Here is an 18,455-nt window from a genome sequence, read left to right as displayed (position 1 = left end):
TGCCATCAGGGCCTCACTGTTATAACACACCCACTTTCTTTTCATTTCCAAATCAATGTATCTGAGGTCTAATTCATTCATTCATTAATCTAATTAACTCATTCATTCATCTCTCCCTCATCATCCTCCTGATTCAGAGCTACAGCAGTCAACTGCAGCTCCATATTGCACTAAACTAAGCCCGCCCACGTTTAGCTGTCAAGTCAAATGTGAAGGATTCGATTTAAATCTCTCTTTTAACTGTGCACCAATTAAATATTCCATCTCACTGGGAAACACTTCACTTTACAGAAGCTAAAGATGCTGTAACTGTGACATCTTTTTTCTGTTGATCAGTGTAAAAGAAACCCCATCAAACTCTGCTTTGAATGTTGTGAGTCAATAACACACGAAAACTTCCAAAGAGAGTGAATACTTTTATAAGCACTGTACATTTATCAACAACAGGTTCAACAGCAGGCAAATGGCATCTCACCTGAGTGTGTTGTCATACCTGACAAGGTCAATAACCCTCTCCCTGGGTGCCGAACTGACTGGCTCATCATTTATCATGATGATCTCGTCTCCTGGGATCAGCTTGCCTTCTGATGGACCCCCTGCCAGCACACACCAAACAAGAGTTAAAGTATGAAAAATACTCTGCTATGGTTAAGATTTTGTTTAACATGGTTTTCCCACACAAAAAGTAAATAAATAAATAAATACAATTAAAAAGGAGCCAGATCTACTCTTTCTCCCTCACTGAGAAAATCTGGACCTGGCCTCTGGTTTCTCTGGCACAGCACCACTAGCTCTAGGCTGACCAGTTAAAGAGCAGCGCACATCAAGATGGCTAGTGTTAGCGTTAAAGGAGCTATATGTAAGAAATCTATAGCAAATAGTCATAAAATCATCCTAATATGTCACAGAGACTAAGGAATAATGTTCATATAACATACTGATCTCACCGACAACAATAATATTCGCATTTAATAAAAAAAATTTACACTCCGCAAATCATGTTTATGTTTTGAATTTGTGTTTTGGCCTGTTGCGCCACCCACCGCTGTCTACCAGTCACGCAGTCAGTAGAGTCTCAGCATCAGTTACAGTTACAACTGAGCTACAATGGCTGATGGTGCGACTAAACCCAAACGACCTCGTTATGATTCCCAAAAACGCCAAGACAAAACTCGAGGCAAAGTGAGGGTCTCTATAGGAGATGCCTTTGAACGGTGGAGACGGTTGAAAGCAGAGAAGAATTTGAAATCGGATGTCGAAGTGGCTACTCTTCTCCTCGACAGGTAAGCTTTAGCCAAACTTGGCTAACTAGCATCATAGCTACTGTAGACGAGGATGGACATTTCGAATACTTTCAACTGTTATTCATTTTCGATCATACACTGTAGCCCATGTGCAGGTGGGTTATCGACCTGACTGATTTTTTTGAGAAACAAACGTTAGTAGCACGGCAAGCAGCATTAGCAGTGTCCCGGTACATAGCATTAGCAGCTGGCTCCTCCTCCGCTGTATGCCGCCAGCAGCGTTAGCAGCAGAGAAGCCGGACTTGCTCGAACAGTCCGCTGGAAAACCGAAGATCAAGGATGCGGTAGTCTGAGTGGGCGGAAGTTCGCTGCATAGATCAGCCTCTCATTGGGCGGAACGAGCCACCAGCTGAAGTCCCGTCCTACCACCTCCGGTTGCAGATTTCAACACGTCCTTTGCTAACTTTTGCAGTGTTTGATCTTGCGGGGATGTGGCCATTTTTCTGCCATGGTTCGCGTCCTGTAGGCGATATTTTTGTGGGCGTGTTATACCAAAACCTGTCTCCCCCCGGCAATATTTTTGCAAGCGCACCGTTGCTGTGGCACCGCCCAGAACGATTGTGGTTGGTTGAAAGAAATACAAGCAGCCGGGGCGTTTTTTCTCCAATCTTAAAATGAGAGTCAGCCCAGCCAGACCTTTCTTTTCTTGAGAAAGGTCTGGTGAGCGAGACTAAGGACACGGCGACGCGGCCCTGCCACGGCAGCCGCCCGTGGGCAAACAAATCAGTCTCCAGCGTGCCGCTGTCCAGCAACCTCGAATCTGTAGGGGAGGGGGGGTGGACATGACTCCCGGCAGTATTTTGAATTTGAGTGCAGTAACCGTTTTGGCCACATTCTTACATACGGTGCCTTTAAAGGAAACATCGGTGAGATTCAGCCTAAATGTTTGCAGTGTTTCCTCCTGGATCAGCTATCTTAGAGTGGTGATGAGGATACAGTGCTGGTATGGTTACTTTTAAATTGTAATAGGGTACAGATTACTAGCTACCCTGTTGAAAATGTAAGAAGTAATGTAACTATTTTAATTACTTCATCAGAATAGTCTAACTTATTACATCTGATCACTTACTGATTACTTTACTAACAAATGTTTTAAACTGGGAAATAAAGCTGAAAATATCTGGAAATAGGCTATGCCAAAAATAGACATTCCTGCACGGTGAAAAGATGCAAAGCAACACAATGAACGTTATATTTTACATATTAAATCTTTACTAAAGGAATATATTTGGGTACAACCCCTTTGTAATCACCACCATTTTGATTAGTAACTGGAATTTAATTGCATATTTTTCCCTCAGTAACTGTAACTTATGACACTCACATTTATTTTGTAATTTAATTACACATAACTAGATGCATGTAAGTAGCATATAATGGCTAACAGCTAAGAAATATTAGAACTTTTGCTGATGTTCTTTGACTTAAGTTAAGTCTTAGATACATGCAATGTTAACAACACCTCAAGTTTTAAGAAATGTAACTGTTTCAAGGTACAAATGTGGGACTTAATAGGCAAGTTTTTTGACTGAGTTTTATCAGTTATTGTCAGATTTTTTTCTCGCAACTAAAAAAGTTATTTCCCTCACAATTCAGAAGGATTTCTTTTTTTCTGATTGATAAGAAATCAGGGCCATCTCAATGCATTTACAAGAATCAGAATCAGAAATACTTTATTGATCCCAGAGGGGAAATTGTGATTCGTAACAGTCACTCCTATGTAAAGAATAATTATAAAAAGTAAGAATAAGAGTATGAAGAGTATGAAATAGAAGGATGTAAATACAGAATAATAAAATTCAATAAAATAGAAATAAAAATGTGCATCACGCTACAATGTTAACACTAGCACTGAGACAGTAGGAATAAGATATCTTCACTGTGCTGAGCATGTAAGTGTGTGCATTGTGCTACCTTACACTGTATAAACTAGTGTTACATTCAAAAATCTAAAAAAAGTATTGTGCTATAATGGTTACTACAATATATACATCAATAGAATAAAGGCAGGAATAAGACTTAACATGAGAAGTTTACTTACATCTATGTGCTTTTTATGTTGAATAATTATATACATTCAAGAGGTGTTAGGAATATTGCACAGATGAATAATTGCACCAATTATTGCACGTTAAAAAAAAGTAATAATAATTATATGGTTTGATGTGGAGATGCAAGTGACGGCTAGCTTGACCACAGTCTTTAACTTGGTCCGATCCTGTGCTTCTCGTGGTGTCTGTCGTGCACTGAAATCGGCGAACAGCACATATAATTTTGTTTTTTGTTAGCTTGTTAGCTTGTAGGCTAACTGGCAATGGCTGACACAGCATTAGGTGCTGTGAAACATACGATAATATCTGCTACAGTGGGGTATTTAGTAGACAGTGGATTGAAGTTTTAAGGTTTGGTTTGCATCCAAAAACTGCACACTCTACCATGTTTGCTTTCAAAGCTTTCACTATGCTAATGCTAATGCTCTCTGTACTGAGAAGTCCGCTCTGCACCGGAGGTTTAAGGTTTCTTCACTGGTGTTGTGTTGAAATCTGCTCCCCTGTCAATGTGTATTTCCCATATTATTAGTATATTCCCATAGGCTGTCAAATTTGAAATGTACCTAATGTGGCTTGCTGGCGATTTTAGGGAAGAGCGCAGACATCGCCCCCCTTAGTAGAGAAATGTGAAACACCTCTCTGGTAACAAACTTTGCATAGATACAAGTCAGTTTAGTCAAGGTCAGACAATTTAGGAGACATAAACATAAGAAAAAACACATTTTTTAGTGGAGGGGATCTTTAAGTGGTACAAACTGTCCTCAGCCGTGCCATTAGTCTTGATTTTCTTGCTTTCCTGTCTTGTGGCTCGAGGCTCTAATGAATGCTTACTCATTGAGCACTGTTAAAATCAATGAATCATCAACGTAAACTACAGGCTGACTGGCTCGTCCTCTCTCCTTCCTGGCTACTTTTAAGGAGGATTTCATCTGCTTCGGGGGAATGTGTTGATAATGGCCATGGATCGGATGAGTCACTGTTGTATCAGAGCTCGCTGTACAGCTGGGGCTCCTTACCTGGTGTGACTGAGCGGACCACCACAGGTTTCTCACTGCCTGCCACAAATCCAAAGCCAAGCACTGGGTCTCGTCTCATCTCCACCTTCCGGGGCGCTGGTGGCACAAACTTGTCCCCGTCCAAACGAACCTCCTCCAGGGAGCTGCTCTGGGAGACGTGGCTGTGGTAGGAATAAAAAGGATATTTCCTGTTTTAGTCTGTTATACTGTAAAGCACTGTCTTTTGTATGCAGTTTTGTGTATCAGGGAAAACAGAACATTTTTCACCTTCAAAATATTTTACATCAAAAGAATTTGAAAATGGCATTGCCAATATTTGCTGTATTGCACAGAATATTCCGTTTTTTGCATTTATTCCAAACCCCCCCCCCCCCCAAAACTCAACATTCCTATGAAGCTGTTCAAATGAATAATGTAATTGAATATTCTGCTAATATTCCTGTTTACATGCAGCTATGCATACTGTGATTAACGTGCCCTAACATGTCGTTTATCATTTCAAAATATGGAAAAGTGGAATGGCAGTCGCTTGTGCCAGGATGTTGTCAAATTCCTCCATCTTTCATTTCCTAACCCACCTTCTTGAAAAGATTGGTGTTGTGATATTTGCATATGAATAACTCGTTAGTATCCAAGTCTTTCATAATGTTTAAAAGTAGGTGTGCTTCTCCTTCTGATCAGATGTGGGATTTTCTTTCAGACATGCACCTCTACCTAACAGCCTTGCAAACTGATGGAGAGCTGGTCTTTGTACAATGCAAACTGCATCAAAACCAACAGCTGTGTGACACATATTCCAAATGTGCTGTGTACATGTCCAAAGAATGCTCCTAAAACCCAAATAACAGCGACATATCCCACGTCTTAATCGGAGAACACTTAATTTGGAAAAAGGCCTAATTCAGAATGCTGTTAACATGACCTGTATCAAATTCAGAATATTTTCATACTCCAAATAAACTGGCTTTGGACTGTTGGTTGAACAAATTAAGACATTTGAAGATGTCACCCTATGCTCTGGGCACTTTTGATAGATATTTCTGACAGTTTTCTGACATTTGAAAGACCAAATAATTCATCGTTTAACCAAGAAAATGATGGCACAATGAATTTATAATGAAAATAATTGATAGTTGCAGGTCTAATTTCAAAACATGCATGCTGGTTTAATATAACTAATAAAATAATCATGTTCAAGAGTAAATCTTCTAAAACAAAATGCAAGATATTGTCTTGAAATAAAGATCTAGTGCAATGCTGCAAAAATAGAACACGTAGGTGATGGTAATGAAGCTCCAATGTTTGTATTCTCACATTGCAGATATCAACTGTGTGATTTACCAAGGAGCAGTTACAGGTTTTTGTAGTACTCACACTGTTAGCTGTTATAGAATAGGTGATGAATCTTGGCTTGGCACACCACAGGTATATGATGTGGAGGGTCGTGCTGTTGAAACCTCCCGACTCCCTGAATTTGAGATTTGCTATCTGGATGACTGTGAGAGTCCTGCCATCAATAGCTGGCTGCAAACCAACTGTACAGTTTGTACCATTCTTGATTTTCTTCAGATACCCCGATCAGTGCATTTTTCTTCGTCCTTGGAACACAGTTATTATTCCTTCCCGAGCTCAAAAGACGACGCACAAACTGTATGTAGCTTTTACATATTCTGTGAGCTGAGTTCTTACAGTGTTCCTTCACTTTCTCTGGCTGCTAAAGCAGCAGCAGCAGCTCCGTATGGTGCCAACAATGTTGGTTAATTAAAGCCGTGGGCAGACAGTGTGTAATTCACAGTTATTCTTGACACGTGTACTATTCACCACTAAATACTGACAATTAATCTTTCATGGCAAAAAGACACAGAGAGATCTGTCAATCGCAATCCCAATACTACAAAAAAACATGTTCTACAAGATGTTCAGAGCCGAGTGATTGTCAACTGAGATTTTCAAAGGGGATTCAACAATTCTCTCCCGGAGTCACGAACCAGAAAAAAAAACTTGAGCATGTGATCTGGCATTAGGATGTCAAATGCAGCTGCTTAACAGATAACGAAGAACAACAGGAAGTGGGAAGAACGCTTACACCAGTTTTTTCAACCTTTATTTTCTCTGTGACAATACCAGTCCTGAACTAGAACTGAACCCGACGTCTTTGATGCTTCACCTTCACAGAGAACTAAGACTTAAAATAAAAGACATGTTTCATGTATAAATCAAAAGCTCAGCCCTTAAGTGACCCTATATCCAAAAGAATATGAGACAAAGTAAGATACATATTACAGCCTGTCTGTAATCATTGACTTTACTAGCCAGTTCTAGTAAAATGGGGACTTTATTGTTTGGAGTGGGGTTAAGAGGTCTACAGCACTCAGCGGGGAACAGACTTTCCTGAGCCTTAAAATTAACCACCTAAATCTTATTCTACGGCTTATGTCAAACAGTAAAAACCTAAGCCACTGTCTATTCAAGCTGAGCAAGAGTCTGATGTTTGATAGGCTGACATAATAGGAGGTACAGTAATCTATAGAAGGTAGAACAATAACATCATTTTCCATCTTCCATCAGCTGAAGATACAAATTTTCCTTAGAGCTGTTGCAATGTTTTACCATGAGTATACCAGGGTATTTTCAATACTGTCATCATCATTCACTTCAACCTCTCATACTGAGAGGCTATATTCAGGATGTATTGTATGTAGTGCACAACATTCACCACCAGAGGTCAGTCTGGTGGAACAGGCAGCTGAGCTGAGAAACTACTGCTAGTGGTGGCGATGACGTTACAGGACTGTAAACAGCCAGCCAGTGACAGTAGAGAGAGACCAAAGGGAAAAAACAGAGCATTTTCATATCTTTTTTTTTTTCTTTTTTTGATATTTTTTGGGCATTTTTGCCTTTATAGATAGGACAGTTAGGCGTGAAGGGGAGAGAGAGAGAGAGAGAGAGAGGTGATGACATGCAGCAAAGGGCCACAGACTGGAGTCGAACCCGGGCCGCTGCGGCAACAGCCTTGTACATGGGGCGCCTGCTCTACCACTAATCCACCGATGCCCTGCATTTTCATATCTAACTCAGTAAATTAAGGTTTAATTTCGACCAAAATAGAGCTGGTTATTGCTGGAACAAGGGACTAACAAATTTAACAACTAAGTAGACCAAGTAGTGAGTTTTATTTTGTTTTGTAAAGTCTGAATGAAGTGTTTCTTCTACAATGAGTTAAAAAGGTAATTAAGCCAATAGTTTGGTGAAAGGGGTGAGTTAAGAGGGTGTGGCTAATACCCCTTTACCACCAAATTAACACGTGTGCCTGGGTCAGGTAAACACGGGAATACCCACCAAAAACAGGCAATGGACTCCTTTCCCATTGCTAATAGACCAGAGCTGTGCACATAGCTCTACAGCAGACGAGTATGCCTTTCTGTATGTGCTGTTTTATTTTTTGGTGTGCCACGTTCGACGTCACGGACAGGCTGGAAAACAGGTTAATAAATGATAGAAAGCAGCATGTGGTTAGTCTCAGGCTAATTTGGAGTGATATATAAGTGCTGCTTGGGTAGAGACGGACCGTATTGCGCGGTGGCTCATCATTGCATCTCGCTGGTAAAGGAGCTTAGATTAATTCGTTCATCCAGGTGTTGTGTTTCCATCAATACTGAATGGAGCTGAAGCCGATGAAGTGTGAATTCCTATTACATTAAAAGCCAAATGTTAGCAGGTTTCTGTGCGGTGTGAAAGGGGCTTAAGAGAGTTTGTGTGAATGTAGCGAAGTCGCCGGTCGGGAGGGGTGGTGGTGCCACACAGCAACACTGTCATATACCATACACCCTGGTAACAGGTTAGGTATTAAGGTAGGTATTATCCATATAGAAATAGATGCTTTTCTGATTCTTTGTCTGTTCCGACAGTCACTATGTCAGATATGGCGATTGTGGAGTCATAAAAGCGTGCCGCAACTTGGTGGGTTGCTTAAGTGCCTCTTTCACGCCATCATTTTTCCCTTTTTTTCTCTGTGTGGTAGCATCCCTAAAGGAAATATCTAAAAGGCTGGGGTGCTGTTGTCATCGTTTTTCCACGGCAGCAGATCGCTCTGTGTTTCTACTGGTCCAAGTGATGGTTGTGACAGGAGAAATCGTGACCGACAAAAAGAAAATCAAACATGCCAGACTGTCAGGGTGTCGTGAGGTGTCACAGACGTGGTGTCAGTGGTCTTTAACTATGACACTCTATACGAGACGAAACGATGGATTATCGCATGACACTCATTGTCGTTCACGATCCTCGCCAACACCATACGACACTGCCTTGGGCATAGGCTTAGTGGCCAGACCCTCGACCACAACAACATAAAGAGATGTTCACATTATAGTGAAGTGAAGTGAGTGTGACTTAATTCTTGCTCAGGACGCCTTTATAACACTTTATCTTTAGGCTACATAGCAAATAGTTGTTTGCTGCTATATTTATGTTCTGAATACCCTACTTTTAAAAAGTAACACAAACATCTCAATGAAAAAGCGCATCTGTTTTAACAATACAAAATGTGTCTTTGTGTTCTAAAAGAATCCAGCAGATATTGTGCAAAATCTGACCCGCTGGCACATGGATGGTGGCAGGCGCAGCCAATCTTAATTTAATGGTAATTAAACAAATGCCTCAAAAGTAATGTGCTACTGATTCAATTTAAACGATAGTGCATACGAGCTAACATAATAAGTGCTGCTTGAGTATTATACAGAGGTCACAATACATGTATTTGCAATTAAGATACTATCCTCTTTGTTTCAATTAAAAATTAAACAGCCCCAAGTCTTTCATCGGTGAGTTTGGTAACACATCTGCAATGAGGTGTAATTACAAGATAAAACAGCATCTTCTCTCTGTCCTGAATACAAATGTTGAAATGAGATGCAGTGTTTGAGTTTTTTTTGCAGTTATGTTTGAATTTATAGTGTTGATATACAGTGTTTTTGGACTCACTATTCTTCAAAAGCTTTTATATATTGTAATTAAAAGAGATAAGATTGAAAAACAAACAAATGAACAAACAAATTTTAGTCTTACATAATAAAACGCTGACACTCGGCACACTTAGTCATCCAGCAATTCTACAAAAACATAAAACAGTCTTTGTGCTTTTGTCTGTTGTAGACATCTGTAAAGGAGGCTTTTAAAAGTGGCTACCAAAAAGCTAAAGGTAAAACACATTAACCTTATCACTAGATTCTTTCAAGTGTTTTAACCACTGAATCAAATGTCGGAAATTTGCCACAATAACTCACACATCTCATTCTCACCTCCAACACATACACCAGTGCTGGAATACAACTAAGTACATTTTCTCAAGTACTGCACTTTGCTTGACTCTTTTCTTTTTATGCCATTTCTCTACTTCTACTCCATTACATTTCAGAGGAAAATATTGTACCTTTAACTATGCTGCATTTTTTCTGACAGCTTTAGTTACTAGTTACTTAAATAATTAAGATATTTATATAGAAAACAAACTATCCTATGCTCACTATTTACAAATTAAACAATCACTCAATTAGTATAGAAAATAATTTGCAGATGAATCCATAATTAGAATAGTCAAAGTCTTAATGAGCTCAACCTCAGCCGACTACACCAGTAAAATCCTGCTTTTACATTAATGCATGAGTAATAATGATATAATATAATATAGTATAACAGTCATACCAGCCATTTTTCTGTATTGAGTAATTTTCGTTTTAATAGTTAGAAATACATTTTCCTAATACATACATTATACTTTTTCTCAAGGAACATTTTCAATGCAGACTGATATTAGTACTAGGATCTAAATTCTTCCTCCACCACTCACACACACAGTCATTGCAGAGCAGTATCCTGAAAGCATGGACATGGAAATATAAGGTAAATCAAAATTTCAAAGCTGTTTAAAAACAATTTTCATCCATTTCAGCATCCATTTAAAAATGAATTGATTAATTCATCAAACGAACACAGAAGCCTCTGGTTTCACGGTTGTGTGGTACTGCAGTATGGGCAGGCAGTAGCACGACTAAAAAGGTGGAGCTAATTGAAAATAATGAGCTGAGTTGGCTGTCCCTGAGGTCATCCAGGGAGAAAACACTCACTCAATCATCCTAAAAATAAGAAAACTGGTTTGTGTCAAATAAGTTCGAATATGATAAGTTTCCCTCGGCGGCTTATTTAGAAATTCCCATGGGTAAAAATAACAATTAGCCCTGCGATGTGTCATTATTCCTGTGACATGAAAGCGGCAGATGATTTGTTGTGTCATTAAACAGGGCTGCCTAAAAACACGAGGGTGGGGAAGCACTATTAACATGTACAGACTCAATACATAAATAGATAAATAAACAAATGAAAACTAGGCCTAAGCACAACTTAATTAACTAACAGGCCTGTATATAACATGAATGACATGAATGGCTGATGTGCAATACTGTTATGTGTAGTATGTGTTTTCATGTTGTTATGGTGTATGCTGCATTTCTTCGGGACTATTATTGTAAGGCAGGAATACTTGTGCAGCTCCTGAGTCCAAGATGAATTTCCCAACGTATCGTATCGACTGCATCACATCGTATCGTATCATATCGTATTGTATCGTAATATTCCAAAATTACTGCTTTTGACTTTACTAATGGATATTTTTCCTCACATCATGTCAGTATCATATTATAGGGACCCAGAGGATTTCCACATTATAATGGAGTGTGGGCAAATAGTCATGACACACCTGCATCAGTATTTTCACACCCAGCCTGGCAACATGGCGGCTAGGGATGCACGATTTATCGGCCACACATCAGTATCGGCTGATAATCACTTTTTTTGACAGTTACCAGCCTATTGGCAAATAACATAACAGTGGCCGATGTTTTTTTCTCGGCCGTCACATCAATTTTGCACAGGCTAAAAAGCAGGGCTCAAAACTCCTGAGGACAACAGAGAACGTGTTGCGACAAACGGAGATCTTCCCTGGGATACCTTCAGGATGAAAGGAGGCAATAATCCCTTATTTTTCCCCTGATAATGCTACATTATAAAGAACAAACCTGTGTTGACAGCTGCAGGAGGAGAGCTAGTTAATGTTAGCTGTTAGCAGCCGGTGGCCACAACTAACAGCTGATGGACATTATATATTACTACATTATTACATTATGATGCATTCAAGCTCCCATCGATAAAATGGGCAAAAGTATAACGTTGTCATGATATCATATGTAATCATGTAACATACAGTTGTTTGAATGAGGAATTTGTAGATGTTTTCACAGCAATGTGAAATAAGCCTAGAGAGTAAAGAGGGAATTATGATATTTAAAGTAAAAAGGCTTTTGAAGGAGCTGCTTAAAAAATGTTTTTCATGTGAAAAAAGGTTTTTATTAATGCCTGTATCAAAAATCAGTATGGTTGAATTTGTGTTCATTCAAAGATGATGATAATGAAGGACTAAAACAGTTATTTTTTCTTTGTTTCCCTGGCACAAAAGGGGGAATAAATAACAATGATAACAAAATAACACCAACAACAAAACACTGATATCAGCCAAATTGTTATTTTAAACATTGGTTTCAGCATCGGTTGTTATGCCAGTTGAAGCGAGAGGCCAGCATATCAAACAGATTATTAATTGTTGCATTTAGTAACCGTTTTTACATATTGCTTTTTAATTGTATTATTTAAATGCAACAGGCATTTTCAAAATGAGTTAAATATCTGTTTATAATTAAATATTCAAGTGCATTATTACTTCAGTGGCATAGTGAGGCCTTCATATACAGACACAGACAGCCTTTATCTTTTCTCTGTTTCCCCCTCTCAGTTTTGTTAAATATAATTTATTCTAATTCCTCTTAAAATGACGCACATTGTCCCCATCCTTGTCACCCCAGCATTAAAATTTGTGTCAGTGTTTTGACAGTCATCCTACAACAACTCACAACAGCAATTACTGCGCAGTGAACTCCATCATTTAACGTTTCTGAGGGTCCTCCTAAGACATGTTCAGTTTGGATTTATGTGTCAGTTTTATCTCTTTAAAATGACAAACTCAACAGATTGTGCACAAATCTAAACCATATGGACCTGTGCATTCAGGAAGAGTACTGTCTCCTCCCCTGCACGGCCACCTGCTAAACATGGCTGGATTCCCATTGTGCAGACAGCCATGCATCTAATGGTCCCTAATCATACTCATTAGCTGTAGCTGCACAACGCTCTATACAGCAGTCAGAAGTCAAACTGTGAGCTATACAGTTAACAAGATGAACAAAAAAATGAGTCGCAAGAAACACCGGCCTGACTTTCACAGTACAAAGACTATTTTTACTCCTTTTTCCTTAAAGCCTATTTTGGACAAAGTGGAGTAAGCTCATTACTCTTGTGACTCTTTTTCTGAAAGGCTGCTTTGACACGACTCACAACTTGTTGGTGCTGAGGCTGTTATATTTGTCGTGCTCGGAACGCAACCTTTTTTTTTAAATTATGCAATCACAGTCAGTTTGTATTGGCTTTTTTTTTTTTTTTTTTTGCTGTGTCACTCCTCCTTTTAGGGGAGCTGGCTTCTGTGGATTTTTCTAAACCTCCCAAATGGAAATGCTTTGTCTATTAAATGTGGTTTAATGAAGTCAATTTAAGTACTGATGGAAACACTGTTCATTTCACTTTGACATCTTTGTGTAATTTGAAAAGAACTTGCCATCCTGCTCATGCTTAAGAAGAAAAAGTCTGTCATTTTTTCCCGTGATATTCACCTACTCTGTCGAAGTCACAGCGCTCTCTAAACTACATTACATCTATGTTAAATACCGTGTCTCACAGTGTAAATATTAAATAGCTGATGCTTAATTCATGTGCTCCTGTCACACCGACGAGACATGTGTTCCTCTGAGAAATACAACAATTTGGTATCACCCCGCTCCCCGCGGAGCCTTGACAAACTCAGATGGCCACGGACACTCACAGAAACGGACATTTGATTATTCATGAGTCTTCCTCAAATTTAGAAAGCTAAAGCTGGAGCCAAAACAGCCTCCATGATCTGCCTCATGCAGACACACTCTGCATCAAGCACTTTCACTGCTCCTTACTTCTTATATAACTCCTCTGACATCACGCCTCTCATGCTATAACCCATGTGTGACAAGTGCTCACCTCCTATTCCGTACACCACGCAAACACACAGATATTCTTATGCATTAGTGGGATGCATCCAGGGCATAAATACTACTCTGCACATTGTTGCATAATAATGTTAAATGAGAAGAAGTGACAGAAAATGAAAGGAGCAAACGGTGAGCAAAAACAGAATCTAGTATGCACAGGGGTTCGTGAATGCAGCAATATTTTTAGATCTAGTATGAATGCATATTACACATCGCTGGAAAAGAGCCCAGATGAATCAACACACCAGATAAAAGAAGCAAACACCTACTTGTTACATTAGAGCATGTGCACACAAACATACAAAGAGTCCGGAATTTCTTTTTACCTGCCTGCACAGATATCCACAAGTGCCAATTACGACGGATCAATTACGCTGATGACACTATAGCCCAGCATCCTCTGGGGGAACGTGCAGACCTCTCAGATCAAAACAACTCCCCCTGCACAGGTGAACTTCTTCCTCGGCGGCAGCGTACACACACACGCACACACACACTCTCAAAAGCCCTCTTCTGCATTTGGGAGACTGCATGAGGAGTGTTGTGGGTGTGCGAGAGTGTGAGATAGAGTGAGAGTAGGCAGGGGCAGAGTGTGCGCAGCAGTGGAGGGAACAGAGAATCAGTATTCTGAACGCACAGATGGAGACAGTGTGGAGGCAGTGACGTGGCTGGAATAATCACAGGTTGGCAAAGCGTCTGAAACATCTGGGACAGAGAGAGCTCCCCCTCTGTTTCTTTAAACACAGGGCACTTACTTGATGTAGCAGTCACGCCCCTCTCTATTGGTGCCCATGTCCCATCCATTGGGGGGTCCTTGTGAAGCACTCCAGGTCCCTGAAGGGGGCGGCCAGCCTGAGGATTTGGTCCTGTGGCTGCAGAGGAAGAAAGGGATGAGAACTCAAGCATAGATCGCTAAGGTTATATGATAAATCAGTTAATCTGATTCCAGAAATATTTCAAAATAACATTCGTCGTAGAGATGCTTAACTCATAATAAAAATAAATGAGTTGTGGGCTGATTCAACCCGAGTGATAAGAGAAATGTCTGATTCCAGCGTGATAAACAATGTTCCATAGTCACAGTTCACTCAGTGAATACAAATCAAATTAATTACGTAAGCTCGACACACAGGCGGAGTTGTCATGCCTCACTCTTGTGCTTTGAGAGGCATGAAATTGGTTTTATTTCTAGATGTCAGCACATTCTTTATAAAAGAAGCCCAGGGGAATTTTCTTATAAATTGGCTATTTGATTTGCTCAATGCCAAGATGATTCGATAAACTTTATCAGAGAATAGAACCAGTTACAACCACCTTTCACAAAACAATTAATTTTAGTCTATTGTGTGAAAGATTGTGTGTATCTAAATCCAAATTTCAGCTGATTTCCTGATTCTACCCACCAAACAATTCTCCGTTGCCTTTTCTCCCCCGTGCTACAAGTTGGCAGAGGTATTCACAAGAACTGTAATTGGTTAAAATGTTTTCATGTGTCTTTTTGGCTGCACCACCCCCCCCCCCCCCCCCCCCCCCCCCCCCCCCGTCCTTGTCGTCCCTTTGTCTATGTCTTTGTGTCTGCACACTGGTGATGCTATGAAAGCGGTGGCAGTAAGTTATGTCACTTCAAAGGCTTGTCTGCCGTGTAACAGGGCTCTTCGCATTCATTATTCAAAGCTCCTCTTTCTTTCCCTCTAAATGTTTCCCCAGTTACTGTACCGATGATAATAAATTGTGTGCAGGGTGCTTGTATCTGCATGAGAGAGTGTGTGTGTTAGTTTGGGTGTGCCCATGACTGTCTGCATGGGGCGCACGTGCCCATTTCATGAGGTATGAATAAAATATCGCCAACTCATCAACACGACGTATAAGCTGAGAGAAAGTTTGCGAAATAGTGAAAGAGTTAAGCACTTAGCTGCAAAACAATGCAACCTAAGCTGAAGTGTATTCTGGGGTCACTTCGGCTAATCAACAACACACACCTAAGTGCAACTGGATGCATTAAATCATAACTAATTCATAAAAAAACATGTAGTGCTTTTCTTTTGTGCACTACATTGAACCTACAGTGGTGTGTTTGAGGGATATTAGGGTTTCCACATGGATATGGATTTATTTGACCCATAGTACATTAGCTGGGAGCAGGCCTCCATGGTGTATATTTAGAACACATTTCCTGCAGCTCAAATGATGTGTGTGCACACAACTGGATGCTGTCTGACACTTTTGGAGCCATGCTCACCCCCATTGACGAGTCCTACTTGTGTGTACCCTCCATTTTAGCCTCTGGGATAAAGCTAACAGCCATGTTAACACAAGCTGGGTTTGATGTGGCAGATTTGCACATTTAAGTCAAGAGATGTAACGCATAAAAGGTCACAGAATCGCAGCACATGAATATCATTCTATAATGTTGGTATTTCTGCAGGATTACACCTTTGGCAGTGACATTTTCTCCAAAGGTCTACAACACAATAAAGCTTATTGTACTTACAGTCTCAGACGCTGTGCCTTCGATATATGCTTCTGAACTGAAAAACTGTTCCCCAAAATCCATTTTCTGTCTCGCAGCCAAAATGTCTCTGTATTAACGGCACAGTCATAGATACTGTGATCTTTGATTTCTTTTGTCTGCAGACGGGAGGTGCATTATGCCATTGAGTCGCAGCACTCAGAGCTTACAGAGAGGCTGAAAAGGTTCACCCACTGGTGGACAGTGAAACTGATCTTCCTCGGCTAGCATTAATAAATGATGCCTGCACAGTCACATCGGACTAAGTAATCGAGCGCCAAGTGGGCAAGCCATGCTGCACAATTCATGAACAGTTACCCAAGAGTCAAAGGGAGGACGATTAGAGCAAGAAGCTGGACGCAAATGTAATTTCTCTCAGGACAAATTACACTAAAACGCATTCTTTGTGTATCTGTTTGAATTCTGCTTACTCTAATACGCACTAACGTAATCTGTAGACATAACCAACAAAAGGGAAAATGACTCTGCTACAACAGCAACAAACATCAAGGTTATATCATCTGAGTCAGAGGACTACAACGCAATTTTATCTTTTGTGCATCTATCCACTGTTAAGTTGAACAGTGGCAAGAGTTCGCCACCCAAATTTATCAGTAAGTAAACTTTGGAAGATAATGAGTTTAATTTTATTGTCTGTGAGATGGAGGAAGATCACTTTTCAGCCCTTCATAAAAATTGCATGAACAATGTGATCCTTGCTTTATCACAGTAGTTCACTTTCGCTTTCATCTCTCTGAATACAAGCTAGTTGTGGAAGAAGCTTTCTGGTGTGTTATGCAGGCTGAAATCCCGTTAATGTAGGGAGTAACTATGCATTATGGACAAGCTGCAGCTAAGAAGAGCACATTACAACACAGACACTCAAGTTAGTCTGAATAATTTACATGGACAATCTCCATGAGGGCCGGCTATACGAAACCACATTCTGCTGCCACATGCCCGCCATTACGCATATTGAGAATTAAACAAGTGTAATTTTTTATGAGTGATTCAGAAAGTTATTTCCTCTGAGAAGAGTTTGTGTCAATGGCTCCCTTCTGCACGCAGCGGCAACATTTTTAGGGACATTTACGTACTAATTGACAGAGGGACAAACTCTGCTTCTCCCTATTGGTTCTCACGGCTTTCCCAGCATGCACTGGGCGAGAGACAGGGATTAATTTCAGTTTTCCTTAACATATGCGTTCCTCAATCAAACATTATATTATTCTCTTCCAGTGCAGCCAGTTTAGTGTGTGATTGGATATAGAAACCCAGTCTTATTGGATCTAACAGGATGTCTACAGGTATCAGACCCTTAAATTTGATCTTTTCAAAATTATTGTCAATCAAGTTTAAGACTGATTTTTGGACAAATATTCGTTTAGGTAGGTTTTATGTAGAAACATGAATCTAAATTTTGCCAGCAGGGAAGTGCAAGTATAAACTGAAAAAGACAGTCATGTGTGCAGTGGTAGGGGAGAGCGGTGTACAGCCTAACACACTTTAGTTTTGGCTACATGTTATTAAAACTGTTTGAGGTAGGGATGTCCCGATCACATTTTTTTTGCATCCGATCCGATACCTAGTCCTTTATTTTGAAACCGAGTCTGATACTGAGTCCGATCCGATACTTTGCAAAGCATTAAGAAAGAAAGAAAAAAAAAGAATGCATCCAAGTCGTCCCATAAGGTTTGTTTTTTATATAAATAGTATCCAAAAAGCTTATCGGCAGTTCAGCAGCACAAAATGTAAACAAATTCAATATCTTCTTCTTGTCTTCAACAAACAAAATAGGCCTATATCTTTATACATTGGAAAGCGGAGGCAACATTGAACAACATAGATGAAAAACCTGGCCATTTTTGTTGTTTTGATTCCTCCGATCTTTTATTACCGATTCCGATTTTGTAAAACGTGATCGGAGCCGATACCCGATCCGAGGATTGGGTCGGGACATCCCTAGTTTGAGGTTAATTATTTTTTAGTTTTATTCTAACAACATGCGCATCTCTGCTACAAATGAACAGTTGTTGGTTTTTTCTAGAGCTTACCTTTCTTCTACAATTACACCGAGAAGTTATGGTAGTGAAATCTTACAAGGTACCCCATGGGTGGGGTTAATAGTAACAAGCTGGTAAAAGTCTGTTTAACACAATTAATTCAATACAATTCAATCTATATACTAAAGGTTGATACTGTGTATGGATCTGTGATAGATATCCAAACATCTATCCATCCCTCACCTAACCCCCAATGATTCATGATAGATATTATATATTTTTCTCTTTTCACCCGTGATTGATGATTGATGGATAAATGTATGTAGACACCCATCTCTCCATCTACATCAGGGGAAGGATAGGTATCCATCCATCTGTTAGTCTATCATC

The 18,455-nt window shown here is 39.9% G+C and overlaps 1 protein-coding gene across 8 annotated transcripts in view; it reads right to left on the bottom strand.

The window, feature by feature from the left end:
- Positions 1–18,455, bottom strand: part of LOC117251217 (FERM and PDZ domain-containing protein 4) — a 47,285-nt gene that overhangs the window by 16,326 nt on the left and 12,504 nt on the right. For 3 of the 8 annotated variants that reach the window (XM_078174529.1, XM_078174533.1, XM_078174530.1), the window contains exons 2-4: positions 14,309–14,425; positions 4,372–4,532; positions 476–596 (exon numbers count right to left, since the gene is read on the bottom strand). In XM_078174529.1, coding sequence (XP_078030655.1) covers positions 476–596; positions 4,372–4,532; positions 14,309–14,425 — 399 coding nt within the window. Of the gene's footprint in view, positions 1–475; positions 597–4,371; positions 4,533–5,745; positions 6,104–13,879; positions 14,165–14,308; positions 14,426–18,455 lie in introns of those variants that run through there. The other 5 variants (XM_033617293.2, XM_033617294.2, XM_078174531.1 and 2 more) reach the window with 4 other exon arrangements.

This window comes from Epinephelus lanceolatus, chromosome 14 (assembly GCF_041903045.1).
Source record: "Epinephelus lanceolatus isolate andai-2023 chromosome 14, ASM4190304v1, whole genome shotgun sequence".
NCBI classification, from domain to species: domain Eukaryota; kingdom Metazoa; phylum Chordata; class Actinopteri; order Perciformes; family Serranidae; genus Epinephelus; species Epinephelus lanceolatus.
This window is presented reverse-complemented; position numbering and strand designations above follow the sequence as displayed.